The sequence below is a fragment of the Patiria miniata genome, unplaced genomic scaffold, assembly GCF_015706575.1.
Source record: "Patiria miniata isolate m_02_andy unplaced genomic scaffold, ASM1570657v1 HiC_scaffold_13, whole genome shotgun sequence".
NCBI lineage: Eukaryota > Metazoa > Echinodermata > Asteroidea > Valvatida > Asterinidae > Patiria > Patiria miniata.
In genome coordinates this window covers 11,631,298-11,653,483 of record NW_024037051.1, presented here as the reverse complement: position 1 = coordinate 11,653,483, position 22,186 = coordinate 11,631,298, and the positions used below count along the sequence as shown (strand labels likewise).

The following is a 22,186-nucleotide window of genomic DNA, read 5'->3' as shown; positions in this document are numbered from 1 at the left end:
CGGAAAAAAAAGCTAAGACAGTTTGGGGAAAGTAAAAAACCTCAACTGATAAGGATTATCTTACAGGTCCCAGGAAGCCCAGGAGACCGGTTCTGACAAAGCGCTCACTGCTGACATCGCTGCCGTCATCACTCAGTGGAATAACCTGAGAATGAACAACATACAATAATTCACTATTCTGGTAATTGCATTCTTGAAATGTAACTTGACAATCCCATATACCTTCACATTCAGTATTTATACTGCTTTTTCTAAGGAAGCGTTTGGGCCCGTCTTTTGGAGGGAGGGGTTATGCTAATGAAAATATCCATATGTGCATTGCAAATCGACACTTCCACCTGACAATCATCCAAAATTCACCCATACTCTGCTCAAACCAATGAATATGGATAAGCATTTAAGATGTCCAAAGAGGGGTCCACCAAAGTAAAGTACTGAAATGGAATTTTTCCCATCACCAATGTGTTGAAAAAATAAATGTATTCATAATAAAAAAATAAAAAAAGCCTGCTTCTGCATATTGTGCTTATTAAAAGCACAAACCTCAGGCAACGGAAAACACAGTATCAATATGCATCCTACAAAATAAAGAACTTACATTGAATGTTGTGTTTGTCTTTCCCCTCAGCCCCCAGTAGGAGGCTCCTACAGCCTCTGAGGCCACACACAGTTCCCCTATTTCATCTGTCTTGCACAACACTGGTGGCCCCTCCACCTTGACCACTACCATGGCAGCTATCAATGAGGAAGAACAAAAACGATTCAAGTTTTTACGTTTTATGTCACAAGTCAGGTCAGGTGTACCTGGGCATTAGCAATGACAAAGGAATGCCTTTGTCCGTTGTTACATTTCACTCCTTTACCTTTACCTGACTTGAAACTGGATGACTTATGATTGACTAGTGATGTAATGATTTCTAATGATTTGTAATGACTTAATTACAACTCTACCATAGAGCATCCTAATGTTAAATGATAATGGAATTGTGTTAAAGCCCAAGTCCATCATTTGCAGCTATCCAAAAAAGTAACCGGTGTAATTGTTGTTGAAAAACATACTGGTTGAAAGATAGTAAGGGGACTAAACTCCCTGTGAAATTATCCTTTCTGGCAAGCTCTCGTTTTGAAGAAATCAACGAAAGAAGGCATTTACAACTTCTTAAGAAGCACAGAAGAAAAATTTTAATTAGTTGTTCGTTTTGTTTTTCGGCACTGCGCGCACAAGCATTGGAACGACGCACAGGCGCGCGCAGTTGCTATAATTCGTTGGATCAGTGCGTAACATCGCGTAAAGCTGCAATTCAAAACAATTCGAAACATGATTTAGCAACTTTTGATTTGAAATTGAGATCCTAGAATGCTGTTTTTCTCGGAATATGAAGATGAAGCTGAGCTGAAACTTCATCAAGTAAGTTGTTCAGTATCCTTCATTAGATTTTGAACACTTTTGTTGCTTCAAACGAACAAAATGCACTAATTACAAATGATGGACTATAGCTTTAAATACATACATGTAGAACAACGTAACGACAATGTACATGTTACACCTCCTGCTGTTTGAATCGGGAAATCCAAGACAGAAAAGACATAAAGTGCTTTGAACTTACATCCTGGCATGACAACTCCAACATCTTGCAGAGTTAGAGATGTAAGCTTGTCGTCTGTGTCAACGCGAACCACGCCATAGCTGAGTCCAGCCATAGATAACACGCCACGACCCGAGGCCGTGCTTCCAGTCTTACCGGGCCTGAGAGACAAAGACGAGAGATATACAGTCAGCAATCTCCGACTGGATGTAAACAATTTCTGTTGAGCACATAGATCCTCTGTTTAACCGCGCCCTCAATGCCAAAATGCATCAAATGGCTTTTACTGGGGGATGTGATTAGCACTAAGGGTTATGCCTATTTAGCACAGTTAAAATCGAGTCAATCACAAGTCAATCACAAGTTATCGAATCTCAAGTTCAGTGACAACTTATTCCAATATACTGAAACTCAGCCTTTCCCTTTGCCATTGCTCAAACCTTGTTCGTGAGCTGACTTGTGATTTCACTTGTGATTGACTGGTGATTGACCCAAAACTCCTTAACATAGGTCTCTCTCAAAGCCGGCCATCTCTGTAGGAGAACTGAAACTACGTATTTTACGCAATCAAGCACGCATTGCGCAGTGCTGAAAGTGTTCCAAACACGCGCGCTTGATGCTCGAAATGTGTTCAAAATATGACGCAGCCAATGTGCATTATACAAGTTGATGCTCAAAATGCCGATACATGTGGCTAGTACATGTGGAATTGACGCCATTTGAGAGAGACCTATTGTGCTACATTAGCGCACACACAAACCAATGACTACCCATTGCCTCCCAGTATTGAGCCATGCAGCACTATCCACTGAGCAAGCACAAAGTCCATTCACAGCAAGATACGATTCAATGAAAATCAAAGTTTGAAGAAACTCGTGTTATTAAAACAGCAGGAGGAAAAATCGTACACCAGCCTGAAAAAGATGAAATGAGACATGGAAAGAGACAAATTACCAAGAAATTTTGAGACAAAGAATTACGTCTCAAGTCTGGTTTTACCTGCGCAAGGACACAGTCAGAGCTTCTGGGGCACAGGCACAAGGGCACATGACCTCTGGTTTCAATCCTCGAGTCTGAAAGGTACTCAGGAATGCATCACATGAAGACAGAGACCCTAACAAATGAAAGAAAAAACAATTCGCAAATAGGACCACTCTTTTATCACTCTCAGCACAGAAATTTGCTTAGCATAGATAATTATTATTATAACACCGCACCCACAGATTTTGTGTCTTGATTGGCCGAGAGCGAGTCACATGATACTTTCTATTTTTGCTATCTTTCTGTGCACGGCCAAAAGTACTATACCCGTAGCAACCAAAGTACTATACCATTAGCAACCAAAGTACTATATCCACGGCGCGGTATTTGTTTGCAAATGCATGCTGGTGTGCGCGTAGCGCGTTTTGTTCCAAAGAGAGCGCACCGCAGAGTAAGGTTCAAACATTTCATGAAGGGGTAGTTTGGAAGAGAGAAATACATTTTCCATCAATTTTGTATTGAAATTGAAGTTTATTTCAACTGTGCTCAGATTTAAATAATTTAAAATATTGAAACCAAGCAGAATCTGTGGGTGAAGTGTTATAAAACAAATATTGAATGCTTTATCTCGTGGTGAAGTAAAACTAGCCTCCCTCGGTGATCCATGGAGCATTCTATTTTCCCTCAGCTTTGCTTCGGGAAAATAGAATGTCCATGGATAACCTCGGGAGGCTAGTTTTACTTCACCACTCGAAGCATTCAATATTTGTATACTATACCTCATACATATTCATGACTGAGAACCGAACTCTTACTGGTCCATTCACCACCATGTGTCAGCTGCTAGTTTTGCTATCGCATGGGTTACCAGTGTGAGATTCTACTAAGCAATCATCACGCTACCCTACCTACATGAAAAGATGGCGGTACACGTACAGCAACGTTTTGCCCACATAACAGATGCGTAACTCATCGGAAGTTGTTTTTCACATATATGAGGTACAGTAAAACAAATATAACATTATTTCGGGTTGATAGTCGATATTAGCTGCCCTTGGTATTGGAAGTTGACAAGCTAGTTTCCTTGGTTCACCTCGGGAACAAGTCTCTTAATTTCCAATACCTCAAGGAGCTAGCATCGACTATCTCAAACCATGTTATATCTGTATACCTGCCTAGCAAAATGAGGTTATCAGCCAAAATGTAATGCAAAGTGTACTGCTGTAACTTTGTTTAGACAAAACAAATCAACTTACATGGGTTAGCACCATCTGCCACAAGCAGCATGCGTAGGTTACTGAGATTAATGTCCTTATGCTCCTTCTGTGCCATCAGGCCCCAGTGCATGTCACGGGATTTGACCACGGCAAGAGATGCTGAAACAAGACCGAAAAGAAGAAATGTGACAGCAGTGTATCGGGAGTGAGTTCCACTCAAGCAAACATTGCTAGCATTTACAATTTTTTTTGGTGAGAAGCCAATGCGAAATGGTTTGGAAGGTTTTCATTGTTCCTGTATTGTGGAATGCACCTCAGATTGAAGAAAGTGAATAAATCAACTTCTCTTATCTTCATTTTTTTTTTTATTTCTGTTTATGAACCAAGGATATCTTCAAATCTGCAGTTGCTTGTCATTTTGAAGAAACCTGTGCAGAGAATGCACATTTGGGGGAAACATATTCTAAGAAAATCCAAGGAATCGGGAAGAGACTAAAAACCCAAAACGCATGTCAGCCTACAAGTGAGATATAAGCAAGGATCACAAAGGTGGAATGTGAGGATTTTAGTCCTATTTGCAAACCCAGAATCCAACACAGTTTGTTGCCAACAGCTTCACACAAACTCTGCGAAAAATCTTCCAAGAGGCTGAGTTTTGCTCAAACGTTGTGAAAGCGTTAAACATGAATATTATCAGATCCTTGCTGGGTGTTGGCAGGGATGGCAGGACTGCTAAATGACAATTACAAATGTTACTGAGTCCTTGCTTGAGTTGTCTGGTTTAAATGACTGCTTTTACTTTAGTTATTTTACCTTTATATTTGGTGACCATGTGCATCCAAGAAGCTGGATTCACCTTCATCAGCGAGTAGGGCACAAAGATGACGTGCATTCCGTTAAACACGCTCTGAGCAACAAGAAAACATCAACATATCAAGTTTACAAGGAAATCAAATCAAATTTGACAATTATGTTAGTATAACTTTCTTTACTGCTTAGTCTGGCCACCTTTGCAAGGACCCGACAACAATTGTACATGTATTACACGACCGTCCACTGTGGACACCTGTTCATAGTGGCCACATTCCACCAGTCCCTTCGGTGACTAGGTTTGACTGTATTACCCATAGTAATACATGTGTTTCCACACAGATAAACAGATATCATGCCCTATAAAACCTTAATGGTTCAATGAAAAATAATTCAATCCCCCACCAAAAAAACTGTTATTGGGCATGCAACTGAGAAATTAGGGTGGAAAAAGAGGAAACTCCAAACCACACAAGACTTTGTACAGTGTTTTTCAATTTGTAATGGCATTCATGAGAATTAAAGACAAGAAAATCAGCAGATCAGAGGAAAAGTTGCATGCCTATGTTATCAAAGTTCTCACATTCTTGAAATGAAATATAAAGTCTAAGCTCTATCATTGTAGTAGGGAGGGGGAGGGTATACTCACTGCTAGTATGCTGTGCCAAAGGCCAACATCTCTCTTGAAATCCAGCACATTGACCATGGTCTCAGATTCAGAGAAGTTGCAACCCACAGTCAGCGTGCGACAATGGTACAGCATGGCTTTCCTTGTGACCGTCACGCCCATGACACTGCCATCTTTGTCAGTGGTGTACTGTAGGACAAGACGTGAAGAAAAAGGTAAAGACAGGCCAAGGCTTGTAAAGTTGGTCTAAGAGCACTAAACATTCTATTCAAGTGGTTCAAAATGGCTATACACTGGACTGCTGTACACAATGGAACAGATTTAACCATTACGTGGTAATCCTATGGACTAATTCGGAGAACAGAATTATGAGCCATTTTTAGGTGGAGCCACGTTAGCACGCATGCCGCATGCGTTCTTGAAGACAAGGCGCGCACGTTTTGTTCACACTATTCGTCGGAGGAACCCGGAGCGAACGCATACAACCTGAGCGTGACTCGCACGAGCCTGGTACCACCACGGAAAATGGCCGTTGCCAAATAAGTCCATACGAAGGCAGAAGCAACAGTCTGTGAGTCAGTCAGTCATCGGGACTGTCTTAAAACAGAGAGCCATTTCATGGGGGAAAATACAACCTTCAGGGCCTTATTGATTTATCGCAGTAGAATCGCGTCAATGCAGCTAGTGAAATATTGTCCAATCACATGATATACAAAATGGACGCGGAACGCGCAAAATCCGAGACAAACAAAACATAGCATACAAAACTCCTTAGGGTTGTCTAAGGGGCGTGGCTAACTCGCAAATGTCAATTTTATAGAGCAAGTGTAAAAACAGCTAAGCAACGGAAATATTTGCTTAGCAAAAACAGGATATCAGCCAAAATTCATGCACTGTATGTGCTATGTTACTGGTTCTCAGCGGATGTTTGCTGAGCAGATTGACAACATTTTCTGGTTAGTAGCTCTTTGACATTGGGCCCAGCTCATAATTATGTAGGGACCGAGTGGCACCAGACCAATCTCACCTCGATGTAAGCAGGTGCATCGTCAGCCATCCGTGGTGGGATCTGCCAATCCTTGGCCGGTCTGTTCAAATGATCTATGACCTGCCAGTTCATCTTGGGCCATCCTGTACATTGAAATTAAATTCATTATTAGCAAAATACTTAATAACAAGTCAAACCCTTTGGGAGACACTTTGGCATCATAAGTTATACCTTTGGGAGACACGTCAAATTAGGGAGACATTTCAATGTCTCCCTAATTCCACATCCCCTACTTAGAGGCAAAATTGTATTGTCACAAATAGGCTAGATCGATTGCTCGTGGTCCAGTTAGTAAAAATAGCGAAATTTGTGGGCCGATAGGATAAGGTAAAATTGGGGTTAGGGGTCATTAAAGTTGGAAAAAAATGTGTGCACAAGTCTATGGGAATGTCTCCTTAATACCCAATTATCGGTAATTATTATTTGCACAATTATGATCTCTGAAAAAAAAGGTTATTTTTGTATTACCCGTTAAGGTGAAATGTAGTACAGTATATTTTAAAACATATTTTATATTACACTAAGTTCCTGAATTACGTTGCCTCATCTCTAGGTTTTAAGCAATATTTCACTGATTGTTACGACTTGAAAGTGGCTCTAAAAACACAAAGTCCCATCACAGCTTTCTGATGGAACATCCTTGTCGGGAATGAACAATGAGATAAACTTATCATTTGTGCTTCAATCGATCAGAAGAATTCCACGTTACAACTGGCTGAATACATTCTAGTTCTTTGCTTTTTCCCTGACTGACAAGAAAAACAATCTTAACCCTGACCTCTAAACCTGATGATTTCCCCTTGCTGCGTCTTGGGCAGCTCCTTCAGACACACGGTGGAAGTCAAGGAGACTGTGATACCAAGGCTTCCCAGCAGAAAGCCAATCTGCTGGCTACCAGCATCCTGTACATATAGTGAAAGAGGTTTGTCAATTCCATAGCACTTCTACTTTATAAGACTTTTAACTGCAATGTTAAGGCTTACTACTGTTTGTCAGTACTTTATGCAATTGAACTGATTTGAAAATCCGAAGCAACGCGAGGGAAAGTTATCAAAATTAGCCCAGGTTTAAAAGAAACATGACATGTAAGAAAGCAAGAACAGATCTATGTTCTAGCTTTACACTGGAATGTCAAATACAACATGGAAACAAGAATTCTGCTCAACCTTTCGAGAAAGCGGCACATCAATAGCTACAGGTACGACGTTGGCGATGAGGCATCCGTACATTGCAGTAATGAATCCAGCAGGGTCGGAATTTGGGAACACAAGGGCAACCTTTGCATAAACAAGGCACAATCAAGTGAACAAATTGTTATTCTACACACTACAAAATCACATTGGTCCAGATGACTTCATGGCTGATATAATTTTTGAAAAAAATGATGCTATAATGCCAAGACAGTTTTCAACAACTGCTTATGGCTTTTTTTTTATAAGTTCATGACCAAATAAAAAGGAAAAGAAATAAGAACTAGAGTGGTATTTTTAATGACAGACGTTTCTTACTCTGTCACCGGGTCTGAGTTGTGGATCTCCTTTCCCTCCGATCTTATGCAGCAAGTGAAAAGCAAGTTTGTTGGCTCTGGTCAGCAGCTTGCCTGAGGGAAAAGTTAAACTTACACAATTATCATGATATTTCTTATTAAAAACGTTAACCCCTCCCAGAAAGCAAATTGATATTACTTTAACTCAGCAGTGGCGTGTTGTATGTGTGTACCTGAAGTCCTATCAAATTTGTGATGTTTAAGTACACACACATGTATGGTGGCAATATATTATTTATAAATTGAAAAAGCCTGAAATCGGGAAATCTGTAGGAGGACTTACATCTCTGATAATAGGGAGGTTTCGCAAGCGAACGGATACGCTTACACTTACGTTTAGCTATCCGTATCCGTTTTTCACTTACGTGTAGCGAGCGAGATATGCGTGTCGTCTGCACGTATGACGTCATACGCCACTCACTATCCGCTAAACGTGCAGACGTCACGCATATCTCGCTCGCTACACGTAAGTAAAAAACGGATACGGATAGCTAAGCGTAAGTGTAAGCGTATCCGTTCGCTTGCGAAACCTCCCTAATACTCTATTTTTACATGATAGCGGAAATGATGTGTTACATGAATGCCAGAAGTTTATTGCAAAGCTGACAAAGCAATACATGAATTTGTGTAGCTGGAGACTGAAATGAGAGGTATTTCTAAACTGGAAACCTGTTGTCATAACCGCCGTTACTTCTGGAACAAACCCGGAAGTAAGGAAGTATTTTCCATCATGAACACACAGCAGTGCACAATGCCATGCTGCATCAGCCAAATCACACTCTTGCCCTCCTGCATTCTTATGGTACACACAGGCCTACTAAACATACGGATTGCATGTAAAACTGCAAGCTCTCTGTTGGAAGTTGTCGGTAAATGTAAGCAAAAGCCATCTTTCACAAAAACCTTTGATGGTACTTGTACACATAGTCCGAAGAGCACTTGCATGCTGTACTTGATGCCAGATACTAACCATATGTCAGTGTGCAGTTGACTTTGCCGTTGGCATCCAGCGAGGTGACCACATTGGCCTTCTGATGTGCAGTGCCATACCTCTGTAAGGCAGACTCCAGGTTTCTTGGCAAGCCTGTTGGTATCTGTTCAAGCGGCAAAACAAAGACTCCTTGAACACTGTTGTATTCTCTGGACTACCGTGTGTAGCATTGCAAAATGCCAAAGTTCCAATAAACCAATTCATTGTTTCGTTCAAATGCAATAAAGTAGTTCAGGTCAAAGGTCATTCAGAATAAAGACATCCAACGACCGACGGCCAGTTTATACTTCATGCGAATGCCATGCGAATTTGATGTAACGAAGGGTTCGTTGGGAAATTCGCCAGAATTGAAATGTGTTCAACTTTTGCGAATTCACAGTGTGAAAACTTGCCCTGACGTCACAAATTCACATAAACGTTCGCTTTCACGCCGAGTATGAACCGGTCTTTACAAGTACCAAAGTTTACTTCTCGCCTTAACATTTATTACATATGGCCCTAAACAAAATCCACTGTAGAAAGTACCACAACGAACAAATCATTGGTTTTGTTTATCCAGAATGACAGTGTGACCCTATGACAATCTATGGAACTTACGTTGAGTTGTTCTCCTATGGCTGGCGTAATAGTGTTCCCTTCCGGTTTAGGAGCATTGGGGTCCATTTCAGTCACTGAAAGTAAAACAAAAATCAGAAACTGTCATCTTAAGATTTTCTGCTGTTGAATACGTTGTGCATTAAACAAATTTCCTTTTTTGCTTGAGAATTATTAAAACTCACTGCACTTTCAGGTTCAAGGGATATTGTGTAAATGTCCAGATGGCTCAATGCCAGCAACATCATGGTTGAATCAGGTGTTCCTGGGTTTTTTTCAGTGATGGCGTGAACAAACTAGTTTCCGCTACCAAAGTCGAGTCCAAGTGTGCAGTTAGCATGTTTTGATGTAATTGCTAATTACAACTACATAAAACTTGTGCTGGGTACACTGTTAGCATTTACAGCCAATGTGTACTTGATTGCGAAAATTGTATTGTCAAAAACAGATAACAAGGTGCACGCAGCTTACAGAAACAAGATGAAACAGCAGAATCCAACCTGTAGGCACAATTATACAATTACCAAATTCAAAGGACAAATGTAAAAATCACTCCAAAATTGAGAGGAAATGCATCATCTTCCTACCGGATGCAAAATCTTCAGCTGCACTGACACTGGGACCAAATTCTCTCTTCTATAGTTCCTTCGGGATTGTTCTTACTCATGAACTTAACCACAAAAACTCATAAGATTATGGACTGCAAGTGCATGCTGGTTTTTGCGGTCTACAAGTCAAGCCATATTCCACAAGCCACGACACACGTATATTGGCTACTTTTATCGATAGCGTTTTTCAACAACACATATCATTTGGACCTTATCAGGGGCAGTAAGCACTGTTGGCAAAATTCCCAATGAACCCTCATGACATCACCTGATCCACGTATTATTTGGGCATGTAGATATGCTTGCAAGTGCACTGTTCTTGTTTGAACTGTGAGTAATGACTCACAAAGAACAGGTCCTAAAAATCGCACACTAGGCTAATCCAGTGATTTCAGCAGCGGTCTTGTGCTTTCTGTGACTGAACTAGACCAAAAGTCTTTTCTTTACACTACTGAATAACGCTTATATTTATCTACTACATCTGCTATTATCTGCTATATCAGAATCGAACCAGCCAGCCGACCCCCGCAAGCTTGGCGGTCGAGTGGTAAGACACCAGTACTAGTAAGCAGGAGGTTGTGGGTTCGAGTCCCACCAAGTTGTTTTTGTCTCACAATTACTTGGGACAGCACTGAGTGAAGGGCAAAACCCAATATTGAAGCTCATTTTTAACAATTTCACACGCCCAATAAGAGTCCATGGCAGAGTTTAACTAATGCCTCAAAAACAATTACCAGCTTAATTTCGTATTGTCCATTTGTGTGTTTCTTATTTTTAACATTGCCTTCACATGAGGTAGAACAAGTTTTAAGCGACTAGCTCAGTTGTCAAGTAACTTTTCATCTCAAATTGAATATTAACACATTTACCTTGTAACTCGTCATCGTCTTCCTGGAAGAATTCTTGCAGAGGTTTCCTCTTTGGTCTCTTGAGGGTGTTCAATAGCTGTTGAATTTTGGCCGACACTTTGCTGTTTGGTATGGGCCCTGAGACAAAGTAGTACCACAAGATATTGCAATCAATTTGCCAGTAATGACACAAACCTTTTAAAGGCATACGGGATCATTTGCCTTTACCCCTGAAGTAACCTACCAAATTATTATCAAAAGCTTACTTGGATTAAATATCATACTGGTACTGAACATCCCGTGAAATGATTCCGTCTGGCATGCTATCATTTGGAAAAAATCAACAAATGTACGTGATTTCCAATGATCAGTCAATTTTTGGAAATAAAAGAGTGCTATGGACGAAATCATGTTTCGTGATAAAAACAATGTGCATGGGCTTTCTCAACATGTGTTCTATCCACTGAGCTGAAACTTCAACAGGTTAGATTTTGAACATACTTCTTTGGATGTTTGAGTGGTGTTATACTTGGAAACAAACAAAATGCATGAAAGCAAATGATCCTATATATGAAGGATATCATTAGAGAGGTTTCGCATGACAATTATTACAAATAATAACGCACCAGATAGGTCAATTGTGTGGTCACGAGATGTCTTACGCAACTCACTTTCTGCCATTCTTGTATAAACATTCAACTTTTGTATTAAAAAAAAAAAAAGTGTTTTACTGTATGATGCACCATCTTCTTCATCCTCATCTTCTTCCTCATCATCTTCAATCTGCCGTGCAGCGATGTAGCCTGAGCTAGTGGTGACATCAGGAGGGGGCTGGGAGGCAGGCATGGAAGAACTCGTCACTGGATAAGGATAATAAAACAACACCATTATGCTTTGCATCTTAATGATGTACATGTGTACGCTACTGTCCATGCCATTTTTGAGTTGCAAATGTATAAACACCAATACTACTGTAATAGTGACAGTTCTGAGAGCATTATAGCTACATGTAAGTATGTTGAAGTCCTCATCACAAAATAACACTTTTTAACACTGAAAAAAAAAGGAATGTCATTGCTACATGAAGGTACAAGTTATCTTGTACTAGTTACTGGAACTGCTACATATGTATACAATGTATAAACATGTAGCTATTTACCCACAAAAGAATGTGTGGATTTGCTGAGTATACACAAACTAATTCCGTCTGGATGTGCACAAGCCTGTAGCATCTTTGCTTTAGTGCTGCAATCCAGCAATGGCATTTAGGTGTCTGTCATTCTTTGTCACCTGAATGTGCACAAACCTACAGCATCTTTGCCTCAGTGCTGCATAGCACCTATGGCAATAGGTGTCTGTCATTCTTTGTCACCTCAATGTGCACAAACCTACAGCATCTTTGCTGTAGTGCTGCATGGCGGCAATGACATTTAGGTGTTTGTCACTCTTTGTCACCTGAATCTGCCCAACCTGCAGCATCTTTGCATCGGTATTGCAGGGCAGAAATGACATTTAGATGTCTGTCATTCTTTGTCACCTGAAACCGGTGGCATTTTTGCCTCAGTGCTGCAGGGCAGCAATGGCATTACGGTGTCTGTCAGTCTTTGTCAACATTGAGAGGGTACTTGTTTTATTGAGTGTAAGAAATTCCAAGCCTGTTGTGATACTCACTATTACTAGCCACATCTAATCTCCTTGCACCTCCCCTGGCCAGGTGGCCATTGGCAGCAGCCTGCCGGTTCACCATTTCACTGAATCCTGGCTCCATTCCAGGCAAGCGGAAACTCCCTGCAGATGTCGGCCGACTGCCAGTTTTCCGATCCCCGAGGCGGTTGAGCGATGAAGTCGAGGATCGAGAATCGTCATCCGTGTCGGAATCTAAGAGTTAATGTTTTGGTTAGAGGTCGATAAGCAGAAGAAAAAAAAATGTGTGGAAATCTTCAAAAAAGACAGTATGCTCTGCCAGTCTACTTGCTCATATATTTTCATGTGCTCCATAAAATGAAAGTTATCCAAACTGGCTTTACTGCCTTTTTAATGACACTACAAGCATGACAAGGCCACACAAGACCTGCTTTTTGGTACTGCATACAGTGTATAGTGATTTACACGACTTAAGTTTTCCTTATATATCTGTAGTCAAGATTGCCAGGATTTTACATTTAATTCAAGAAAGTTTTTATAATTTTATAGCGGCCAGTTTTGATGACTTAAACGGAGCACATGGAAATGTATGAGCAAGTAGTTAAGCTTCAACTGATTTATTTAGACCAACACAAAATTCACGAAAGAGATTTCTTATCACATGGCGCAACTGCAAACTTACTCCTTTTAGCAGGTACATGTAGAATTGTTTTGTTTCCAAAGATAAATGTATACTACATGTACATATATGTACATGTACACATACATATTGGTATATGTACTTGTATATGTATGTCCCTTCGTGCACATGTAAGGTAAATGTGTTGAATATTTCAGGACTCGTTACTCAGTTGACATGTGACAAAGGCTACATGTTCCGATTCACTATACCTGGAGGAGTTTCTATGGGCACGGCACTGGAGTGGAAAGACTGACGTTTGGATGGCATAGGAAGAGGCATCTCTCGCTCTCGGTGCTTAGCCAGTGCAACCTTGACAGCCTCCTCTCGAACATCTGCATTCAGAGACAGTATCAAACACACATCAAAAGCCTGTGCACATGTGTCTGGATCCTGCTTAAAAGATTCTTGGGAACTTCTATTTCACTATTAGTTTTACTTAGCTTCAGAAAGTCAGTCATTCATATTGATGTACAGTTGTATCACATTTGTATTCCTGATTACTAAGAATTCATACATGAAACAGGTGACAATGTAATGAAAAAAAAGGCTTCCACTTGACTTAGGCATGCAACTGTAAGGTCACCACACAAAAAAGAGGAAACTACAAGATTAAGAAGACTGTACAGTGTTTTTCGCTTTTCAATGGCAGACATGGAAATAAGATAAGAGGAAATGAACTGATCCGAGGAAAAGTTGCATGCCTGTTAACTCTTTTATAGGTCGAAAATCAAAATTCAGTTCAAAGTGTAAAAGTACTACAAGTCAAACTAGTGCGACCCCCCTGGCATGCTGGCAGTATTTACAGTCTACTCTCATTAGTACAAACACTGTTAATACAATGTCTGGTTATAACAAATATAAAGCCTTGGTCCAGACTGTGCATTAGTGTATACAGTGAATAGGACTGGCACTCCACTTTAATACAAAATTCTGATATTATAACAAACATTTTGGCTAGGTCCTGCTGAGTTTGCATTAATAAGAGATGACTGTATACAGTTAGTAAGCACACTTTTCAGTTGATCTCATTTGACAATCAACAATGACCTCATTCGACCCCTAGATGACATTTGACCTCAAATGTCTCAAGTCATCTTACATGTATGTCCCCCTACCCAAAGATTATTGTCACCAAGTTTGGTTGAGAGTGAAGTCTGACTTTTCATATGACAGTACTATTCAGTTTACCTGAACCAAAAACAACAAAGTCAATGACCTCATTTTACCCCTAGATGACCTCTGACCTCAAATGTCTGAAGTGATCTGAATTCTTCCTACCAAAAGATTATTGTCACCAAGTTTGGTTGAGATTGAAGTCTGACTTTTCATATGACAACACTAAACTGTTAACCTAACCAAAATGGAACACATGGACACACAGAAGGAATACACTATCGCAAGATCCCCCTTTCTTGGCTTAAAAGCCAAGGGGATAAAAACAAATCCTTTCAGTTTTTGCATGTGTGGGGTTATGAAGTGTTAATTAAATGTAGAATTCATACTTAAATTGCACTGAACAGAGCAAATTTGGCATGCAGTAGCATGGCAGAGTCCAACCGATTGCCCTGAGCTTATATAATTACCACACCAAAGTACAAGTCCTTTCATTAGTTTTGAAGTGTTAAACATACATGTACTCACACAAACAGTTTTGAAATGTGTGTTGCTAGCTACACTCTACATGCATATCTATGGGTAAAACTTGTCTACAGCCAAAACTTGAAGAGTTTTGAAGTGTTAAAGGCACATTTCAACCAATCACTGAATAAGGACATTTACCTGAGCGATATCTATTTTCCGGTTCATGATGCTCATATCGGCGACTTTTACCGCTGCGTTTGAGGGCCACTGCAGCACTTGCCTGTTCTGAAACTAAAGGGTGAGATAAAAAATGTATAAATGTTCAAAATCTGTGTTTGTTGTGATATAATGAGACACAGGGGATATGGTTTCTTTAACACATGTGGTCTCACAGAACTACATTTTTTTTACTCTTCAATAACAGGAGCCTGAAATGTCAGCAAGGTGTATATATTACCTGCTCATTACATTTGTAAGTTTGAATTTATGCCTTTGTTTTCCTTATAAATTGAATAGCTTTATCACCTCCAGCATGTGCAATGTTTACACATGTATGAACAAACTATTTCATCAGGTCACAGCGTTGTACTTCAACTCAAATATGTATCATAAATTCATAAGACATGCTTCATATACATGTGCACAAGTTTACAACTGAAGTATCAGTTATGACTCATACTAATTTGTAGTCTATTTGTATACTGTTCACATAACTGTCTTCTAAATGACAGCATGTAAATGTGTAAGACTGAAACAAATTCACTCTTTAAGTGTTTTGTACCACTACTGTGTTACAAATGAAAAGTGGTTTCCTTTTTTAAATATTGGGTACCTCAATGTACTAGTACTGTATGTACAAGAATATAACCATGTAAGAGCACTTTTAAGTTAATATAAGTATACATATATTCTTTTGTCCAAAGTCATACAAGTTCAACCTTTCTCATTTGATTTGCATACAATATGTACATTTCATATATTGGCCACCTTTACTGAACAGTGTGTAACATTAGAGTCGAGTTTCAAGTCACTGCAAAATTCATTTGTTTGTCAGGGCAAGGTCATATATTGTACTGGACCACAAAAGAGGTGACTCAATTGTGTGTCTTTGTCCTGAACAATGAATTCACTTGTCCAAACAGTTCACAATGTACATGTACATGTATAAGTATATCAAAATATTCACAGGTAAAAATGTGTACATGAACCTTTTATTTGTGTAATGTTGCAGTATAAATTGCAATCACGCATACACAAGCTGAACAGTCAACACATCAGTACATGAAAGTTTGTGTACATGTACACTTCTTATTTGGAATATTATAAGTGTTTACATGTAACTGATTTAAATATTTAATTGGGAGAGAACCAACCTTCTATTTGATGCACGAAGGGCTCCATCAATTTATGCTTCTTCTTTTCATAACCTTTATGTGTAATGTCCCCTGGGGTAAGAAAAAAAATACAGAAGTGAATTATGCTGCAATATGATTTGATAAAAGAATATACATTGATTAATAATTTTTGTTATTTCTTTTGCAGAGGAATAATCTCATGACTGACTTATCCTTTGTTGGGCAATCCTTTGATGGGCAAAGCTCCAGTCAATGATAATTAAATCGATCTGTTTATTTAGCCTTAACCAGCCTCGCATTTTTCCCGTTTTTAATGGTAGATCATTTAGCGCCCTCATGCATGTGTATACGAGTAGGTCTACATCATATAAGATATTACATGTAAATAACCATTTCTCATCAAGCCAACCCATGGCCTGGTGGATAGCGTGCCTGCCTCGCAAGCAACGCTGCTTGATTTTGAGTCCCAGCGTGACCAATGATTTTGAAACTTTATTTTTTGTCCAAAAAATTAAGAATTGTCTTATTTCATTGTTTAAAATTGAATCCTGAATTTAATTGCAGAGTATTTCATCTTCTTTTTCTGATTCGTGCCTCTGGAGGCTCTTGAAAATGAAGTCACAACGACAATGTTTGCGTGGAACCAGACAAAGATTCGTCATGGTGAAAATTGTTAAGTCGCAAAAACAAAACAGTCACTGCGCATGTTCAATGCTGTGCTGGTACAATACTGAACACAATCGGGGACTGGTTCATGATCAAATACCCACAACCTTAAAATAATTGATTTGGATATTATTATAAAAATATTAACATCGTAGTAGCTATTGTTACGGCAGCCAATTTTCAACTGCTTACAGTGCAATCGTTACGGTATTGCAAAAACACAACTGCGAATATATTATAACTGCCCTTCCAACCAGCACGCTTTAGTAGCTCGATTGGTAAAATCTTTAGCCACTAGTTTAGCGACGGGGTGCATTTTTTTTTTTGTGGAATTGTTTTCTTAACTTTTGTCATGTTTATGTTTTTAATCAAATCATCCTTTTTTATTTTAGTAGATTTCATTTTCTTCTTTGTAAGGCGTTGCTTTGGAGTACTCTTTTAAAAGTGAAATAAAAAATGTGCAAGAACCGTTTGGTTGATAGTCTGGTTCCAACAGCCAAAGATAATGACGTTGAGTAGGTCAGGGAACCAGACGAGTCCGTAACAATAACAGTTGAAATTCGCATTTTAAAATGGCTGCCGTAACGATAGTCACTGCATTTTTTTAAAGGGAAATAGGCCTGAAGTCCGCGAACCATTCGGTTGAATGATAGTATATCCTGACGTTGAATACTCTAGTCTTAGTATTTGGTCAGGGAGTCAGACAATGCCGTACGTAACAATAGCAGTTGAAAATAGCGTCACGGCTGCCGTATTAATAGCACATGAGCAACTGAGTACTATAAGGCCATGAGAATGAAAGTTTTAGATTTGTGTCCACCGCCCGCACCTTCACCGCTAGTCCTAAAATTTGGGACTCTCAATAAGTATGAGAGTCCCAAAACTGAAGGTATTGAAAACATGCAAAACAAGAAAATAGACTGGCACGTAAAACAACCAGTCCAACACAGCTTCAGTACTGCAGCATGAGAATTGTGTGGCATGAAGCGGGAACAAGTCTCAATTTACTACACATTTCTTTATAGTCAAGCCACCAGACTATTGACACTGAATGAAGAGGTCAGTCTTTTCAAATAGTTGGACCATGGATTGACATGTACCAGTCTAGTATTTAGCCCCATTTTGAAATCACTTGACTTCCCTCTCAAGTGCAAAATATTGAAGAAATGTCTCCTTTAAAAATTGAATTGAGTCTGCAAACTTGGTTGGTGAAATACTGAGGACATTTTGTTTGCCCCAGTGGAATTTTTGGAGAAATTTGCTGTCTAAACTGTGAGTAAATTGGGCCTGATTTAGTTTTGCACGTTTCAGAGCACTCCAGAGCCCTGTCTGCTTCACCGCATGAAAATTTCATTATTTTGCAAAACTTTCAATATTTCTAAAAATTCTATTCTCAATTACAAAAGACACACACAAAAACATAATTCAGTCGCATAAAAATGAGATACTAAGGCATATTTCCACATAGGGGTGCATGTACATGTATGTCGCCATATGTTAGAGACGGAGGCCAGCCCGCAACTTCACGATCATCAATCCCGTAGTACACATCAGTACACATCACGGGTACATTCTGTGTGTGGCATGCGCAGCATTGGTTTTTATTCCTCGGGTTTCCCCATTCCATTTGGCATATTTACCAAGCACTGCTTCTACCGCTTGATCTGATTGGTCCTTTGATTGTGGCACTCACTGAGTCAACCAATGGAAACTTTCATCTCCAACTTTGTCAAATTTTGATTTTCACATTTAGACTTTATTTGTAGCCTAGTTTATTTACGCTTTAGAAGCATACTCACCCTTAGACCCGTGAACGTGGCTTGTAAACTACGCCACGCTGTTGTGTATTTCCGAACCTGGCGAAACTGTCCCTCTGACTCCCTCCGTTACACACACTGGACGTTATTTTGCAAATGTAATAAGTACTTACATATGAAGCTGTCTTGAAATCTGTTTGTACATCAAAACTTGCATTTGACGAAATTTGAGGAAAATTCTGGCCCCAGTTTATGAAGTCCTGCTAGCTGCCATTTTCTCCCAACTGGCGCATGCGCATTGCGTTTTATTGTACCGTCCTGTTTCGTATAATTCGACGGCTGTTTACTGTCGCAGCTAAAAGAGACATCGTTTTAGACAGGTTTCAAGTCCTTTCCTCTCTCACCGCACCGCACGCGGGCGCATGTGCGCCCACGTGCATGTGCACACACGTACACGAGATGAGCCGAGCAGCCAATCGGGTGCGGGGTTTTTTTTTCGGGGTGGCGACATGAAACAGCCGTCAATCTGTCCAAGCGACTCGTCCGGGGTCATTTGTCAGGGTCACTTGTCGGGTTAAAATGAAATTTCTACACGTTCGTATGGGTCTTTATTGATGGCAAATTTCGTCGAAATTACACAGCCTGAACAATCGGACGGGCAAATTTAGATTTCTAGGTGAGTACTCAACATGCATACGGAATTATGTATGGTGGATCGATTTTCGCTAGGTTCAAAAATACACAACAACGTGGCGTTGTATACAACGCCACCTTCACGGGTCTAACTCACCCTCAATTATAGCGATAGAAAAGAAGTCGCGCATTGATTGATTTTTCACTAAAAATAATGAATAATGAAAAACAAAAAAAAGCCTCCTGTCATCTGAAAAATTTTGGACGCAAATCTAAAACTTTCATTCTGATCTGAGTCGTGGGTTTTGTTTGGCCTATTAATTACACCAACACGATTTATCCATCCGATCTACCGAGAAAATGTAAGACCCTACCTTCCTTCAACTCCTGCTCCAGTTCGGACAACTTCTCGCGTATATTAGGTGGTAATTTAGACGAGTCTATCCTGTGTTCGGCCATGTTGATTTGACAAAACGTCCTTCCAGCTAGCTGAGCACCAAGCTTGCCAAGCAATGTTGTAGGCCTAGGCTACGTTGATTCTGTACTCTTCGACGAGCTGCGTCAAAAACTAACGTTACGTAGTTCGAGCTTGTGTTTAGTTATCTGGTAGAATTACGCTTGGCTAAGACTGGCTAAGTAGCTAAACATAATTTCCCTGTTTCCATTTGTTTTTTAATCATGTATCCCCATTCGATCTGTAGAACAAGTTCAACAAAAGATTGATCGCAGTGCTCGACCGACTTTCCCCACTTTCTTTTACGTAGGGGCAGCCATCTTGAATAAATATCCGGTCGGTGTTGCATCCAATAATGTCCTGCACAAAACTGAGACCCTAATTTCTAAAACCCAAACATTCTGGGCCTTTTTCGATCTAATGGGCTTATAATTTTGTACGTTTTTCCCTGAAGAGTAGCAGTCAGCTCGAGTTTTGGAATCATCATCGCTCATTTTTGCGACATTCGCATGTTTTTGTTCCACGAGTGTGTGCGCTGCGTACAACTTTCTGAAAACTCACGGTTACAAATTTTATGAGACACCGGTTAATGTACGTGACGTCAGACTACATTTTGGCGAGACGAACCGCACTTTGGTTCACGCCTAGGCCTCGTCATGTGATCAAAACAATAAAAACGGGTAAATGACACATATCCTCGACTGCTGGAGGGTATACGTGTTTACCCTTTACATGTACATGTATTTCACACCTCGACTCTGTTTCAAAATAATATTGGTTCGGTTTGCAGAAAGCGGTGTAGCATATGCATGGGAAAGGCAATATCTGTACGGAATTAATTTCAAGGGAGTTTCATTTCAAAACCAGTACTGTTAACGTGTATTACCATATTGTACTTTGCAAATGCTGTGATTCGCTGCTTTCAGTTTCAGAACGAGATTGAGTAGGACGCCAGTGCGTGAAACAACCGTGACACAAGTCGCTTCAACGCGGGGGGCGGGGGTTTTGAAATCAACTATGCTTTCTTTTGCATTCTAAGGCAAAAGGAGAAAAATTAGGAACTTTAGCATTCCATTTATTATTTTTGGCCCCATTTTAACATCATAACATATAAGTCACTGATGAACGGGGGGGGGGGGGTGCGACCCTCCCCCTTTAGTTCCGCTACTTGTGTTTTTTTTTTTAAATATAGTTGACATTGCCTTCGTAGTTTTCAAGTAGGCCACCTATCTTTTCAAGCGAAAAGTCGTCTATTTTCTATTTTGGAGATCTGATATTTACCAACCCTGGCCCTGGAAAAGGCTTTTATTTTTGGGTTACTTACTGATGATACGAGTACAAACAAATCCACCATATGAGAAGCCGGCCCCCTTGACTGGTTAGTTTCCGGTTCCCAAATTATCGTTTCTAAAAGGGATGGGGGTGGCGCGATCCATTCTACCCTGCAAAAACTGGGGGGGGGGGGGGGGGGGAGGTCAATTTGACATTCAAAAATTGAATATACATGTAAATGTGTAATTTTGGGAAAAGTAATAGATATTAAAAATACAGTAAAATCTGCTTTTTTTTATTCCTGGTGACTTCTCGAGATTGGGTGGGGCATTTTTACTTTGTACCTATAATCTCTTGTTTTTAAAACTTATGCGATAGTGGTGACGAAGTGGCTAAACTTTTGTACATTTGTATTATATTTTCTATACCTTTGACAAAAAGGTCCGTGTACCCGTCGCCCGTGCACAGTGCGTAATATAACCAACTAAACCTTGAACAGGTAGCAGACCAGTAAATAAACTTCCATAGACCCCAATGGTAAATGCTCCCACTTCAAAAATTCGGGGAAAATACTCACAACTCTCCAAGGTGTTCGAGACACACATCAAATTAAAGCTTATTTCATCATCTTTCATTTTCTTTTCAATTTTCGGGGGGTCAACTGATGACTTTTAGGAGAAATTTCCATCTGAAGATGACCACCAATGAAAATAGTCCTGAAGCCCATCGCCATTTTGAAAAACGATGCCTACACTCCATTGCAAAATAGAGCGCTTTTAGGGTCCAAATTACATCAAAATTACACAGAACTGCAAGCTCCCAGTCCTGTGCACGGCTTCCACCCATATTTTTTACAAACCCTCAAGTTCATGGCCCACAGCATGCTCAAATACCGAAGATTTTGAGGGCATGCAAATCGTGATTTGGCCGGCGCAGGCAATTTCGGACCGATTTACTGGTCTGCACCCTATAGGTAGCAGACCAGTAAATAAACTTCCATAAACCCCAATGGTAAATGCTCCCACTTCAAAAATTCGGGAAAAATACTCACAACTCTCCAAGGTGTTCGAGACACACATCAAATTAAAGCTTATTTCATCATCTTTCATTTTCTTTTCAATTTTTGGGGGGTCAACTGATGACTTTTAGGAGAAATTTCCATCTGAAGATGATCACCAATGAAAATAGTCCTGAAGCCCATCGCCATTTTGAAAAACGATGCCTACACTCCATTGCAAAATAGAGCGCTTTTAGGGTCCAAATTACATCAAAATTACACAGAACT

At 39.9% G+C, this 22,186-nt stretch overlaps 1 protein-coding gene across 1 annotated transcript in view; it reads right to left on the bottom strand.

Moving 5' to 3' along the window:
- LOC119721288 (disco-interacting protein 2 homolog C-like) overlaps window positions 1-19,634 on the bottom strand; it is a 35,885-nt gene extending 16,251 nt beyond the window's left edge. Inside the window, exons 1-20 of the mRNA XM_038191291.1 lie at window positions 19,550-19,634; window positions 16,138-16,209; window positions 14,963-15,055; window positions 13,393-13,515; window positions 12,529-12,735; window positions 11,589-11,717; window positions 10,879-10,995; window positions 9,405-9,478; window positions 8,787-8,910; window positions 7,779-7,870; window positions 7,437-7,547; window positions 7,049-7,172; window positions 6,250-6,353; window positions 5,244-5,411; window positions 4,598-4,691; window positions 3,824-3,943; window positions 2,586-2,700; window positions 1,608-1,747; window positions 599-735; window positions 65-145 (exon numbers count right to left, since the gene is read on the bottom strand). Of these exons, the coding sequence (XP_038047219.1) occupies window positions 65-145; window positions 599-735; window positions 1,608-1,747; window positions 2,586-2,700; window positions 3,824-3,943; window positions 4,598-4,691; window positions 5,244-5,411; window positions 6,250-6,353; window positions 7,049-7,172; window positions 7,437-7,547; window positions 7,779-7,870; window positions 8,787-8,910; window positions 9,405-9,478; window positions 10,879-10,995; window positions 11,589-11,717; window positions 12,529-12,735; window positions 13,393-13,515; window positions 14,963-15,055; window positions 16,138-16,209; window positions 19,550-19,634 (2,310 nt within the window). The remainder of the gene's footprint in view (window positions 1-64; window positions 146-598; window positions 736-1,607; window positions 1,748-2,585; window positions 2,701-3,823; window positions 3,944-4,597; window positions 4,692-5,243; window positions 5,412-6,249; window positions 6,354-7,048; window positions 7,173-7,436; window positions 7,548-7,778; window positions 7,871-8,786; window positions 8,911-9,404; window positions 9,479-10,878; window positions 10,996-11,588; window positions 11,718-12,528; window positions 12,736-13,392; window positions 13,516-14,962; window positions 15,056-16,137; window positions 16,210-19,549) is intronic.
- Between the last annotated feature and the right edge of the window lie 2,552 nt (window positions 19,635-22,186).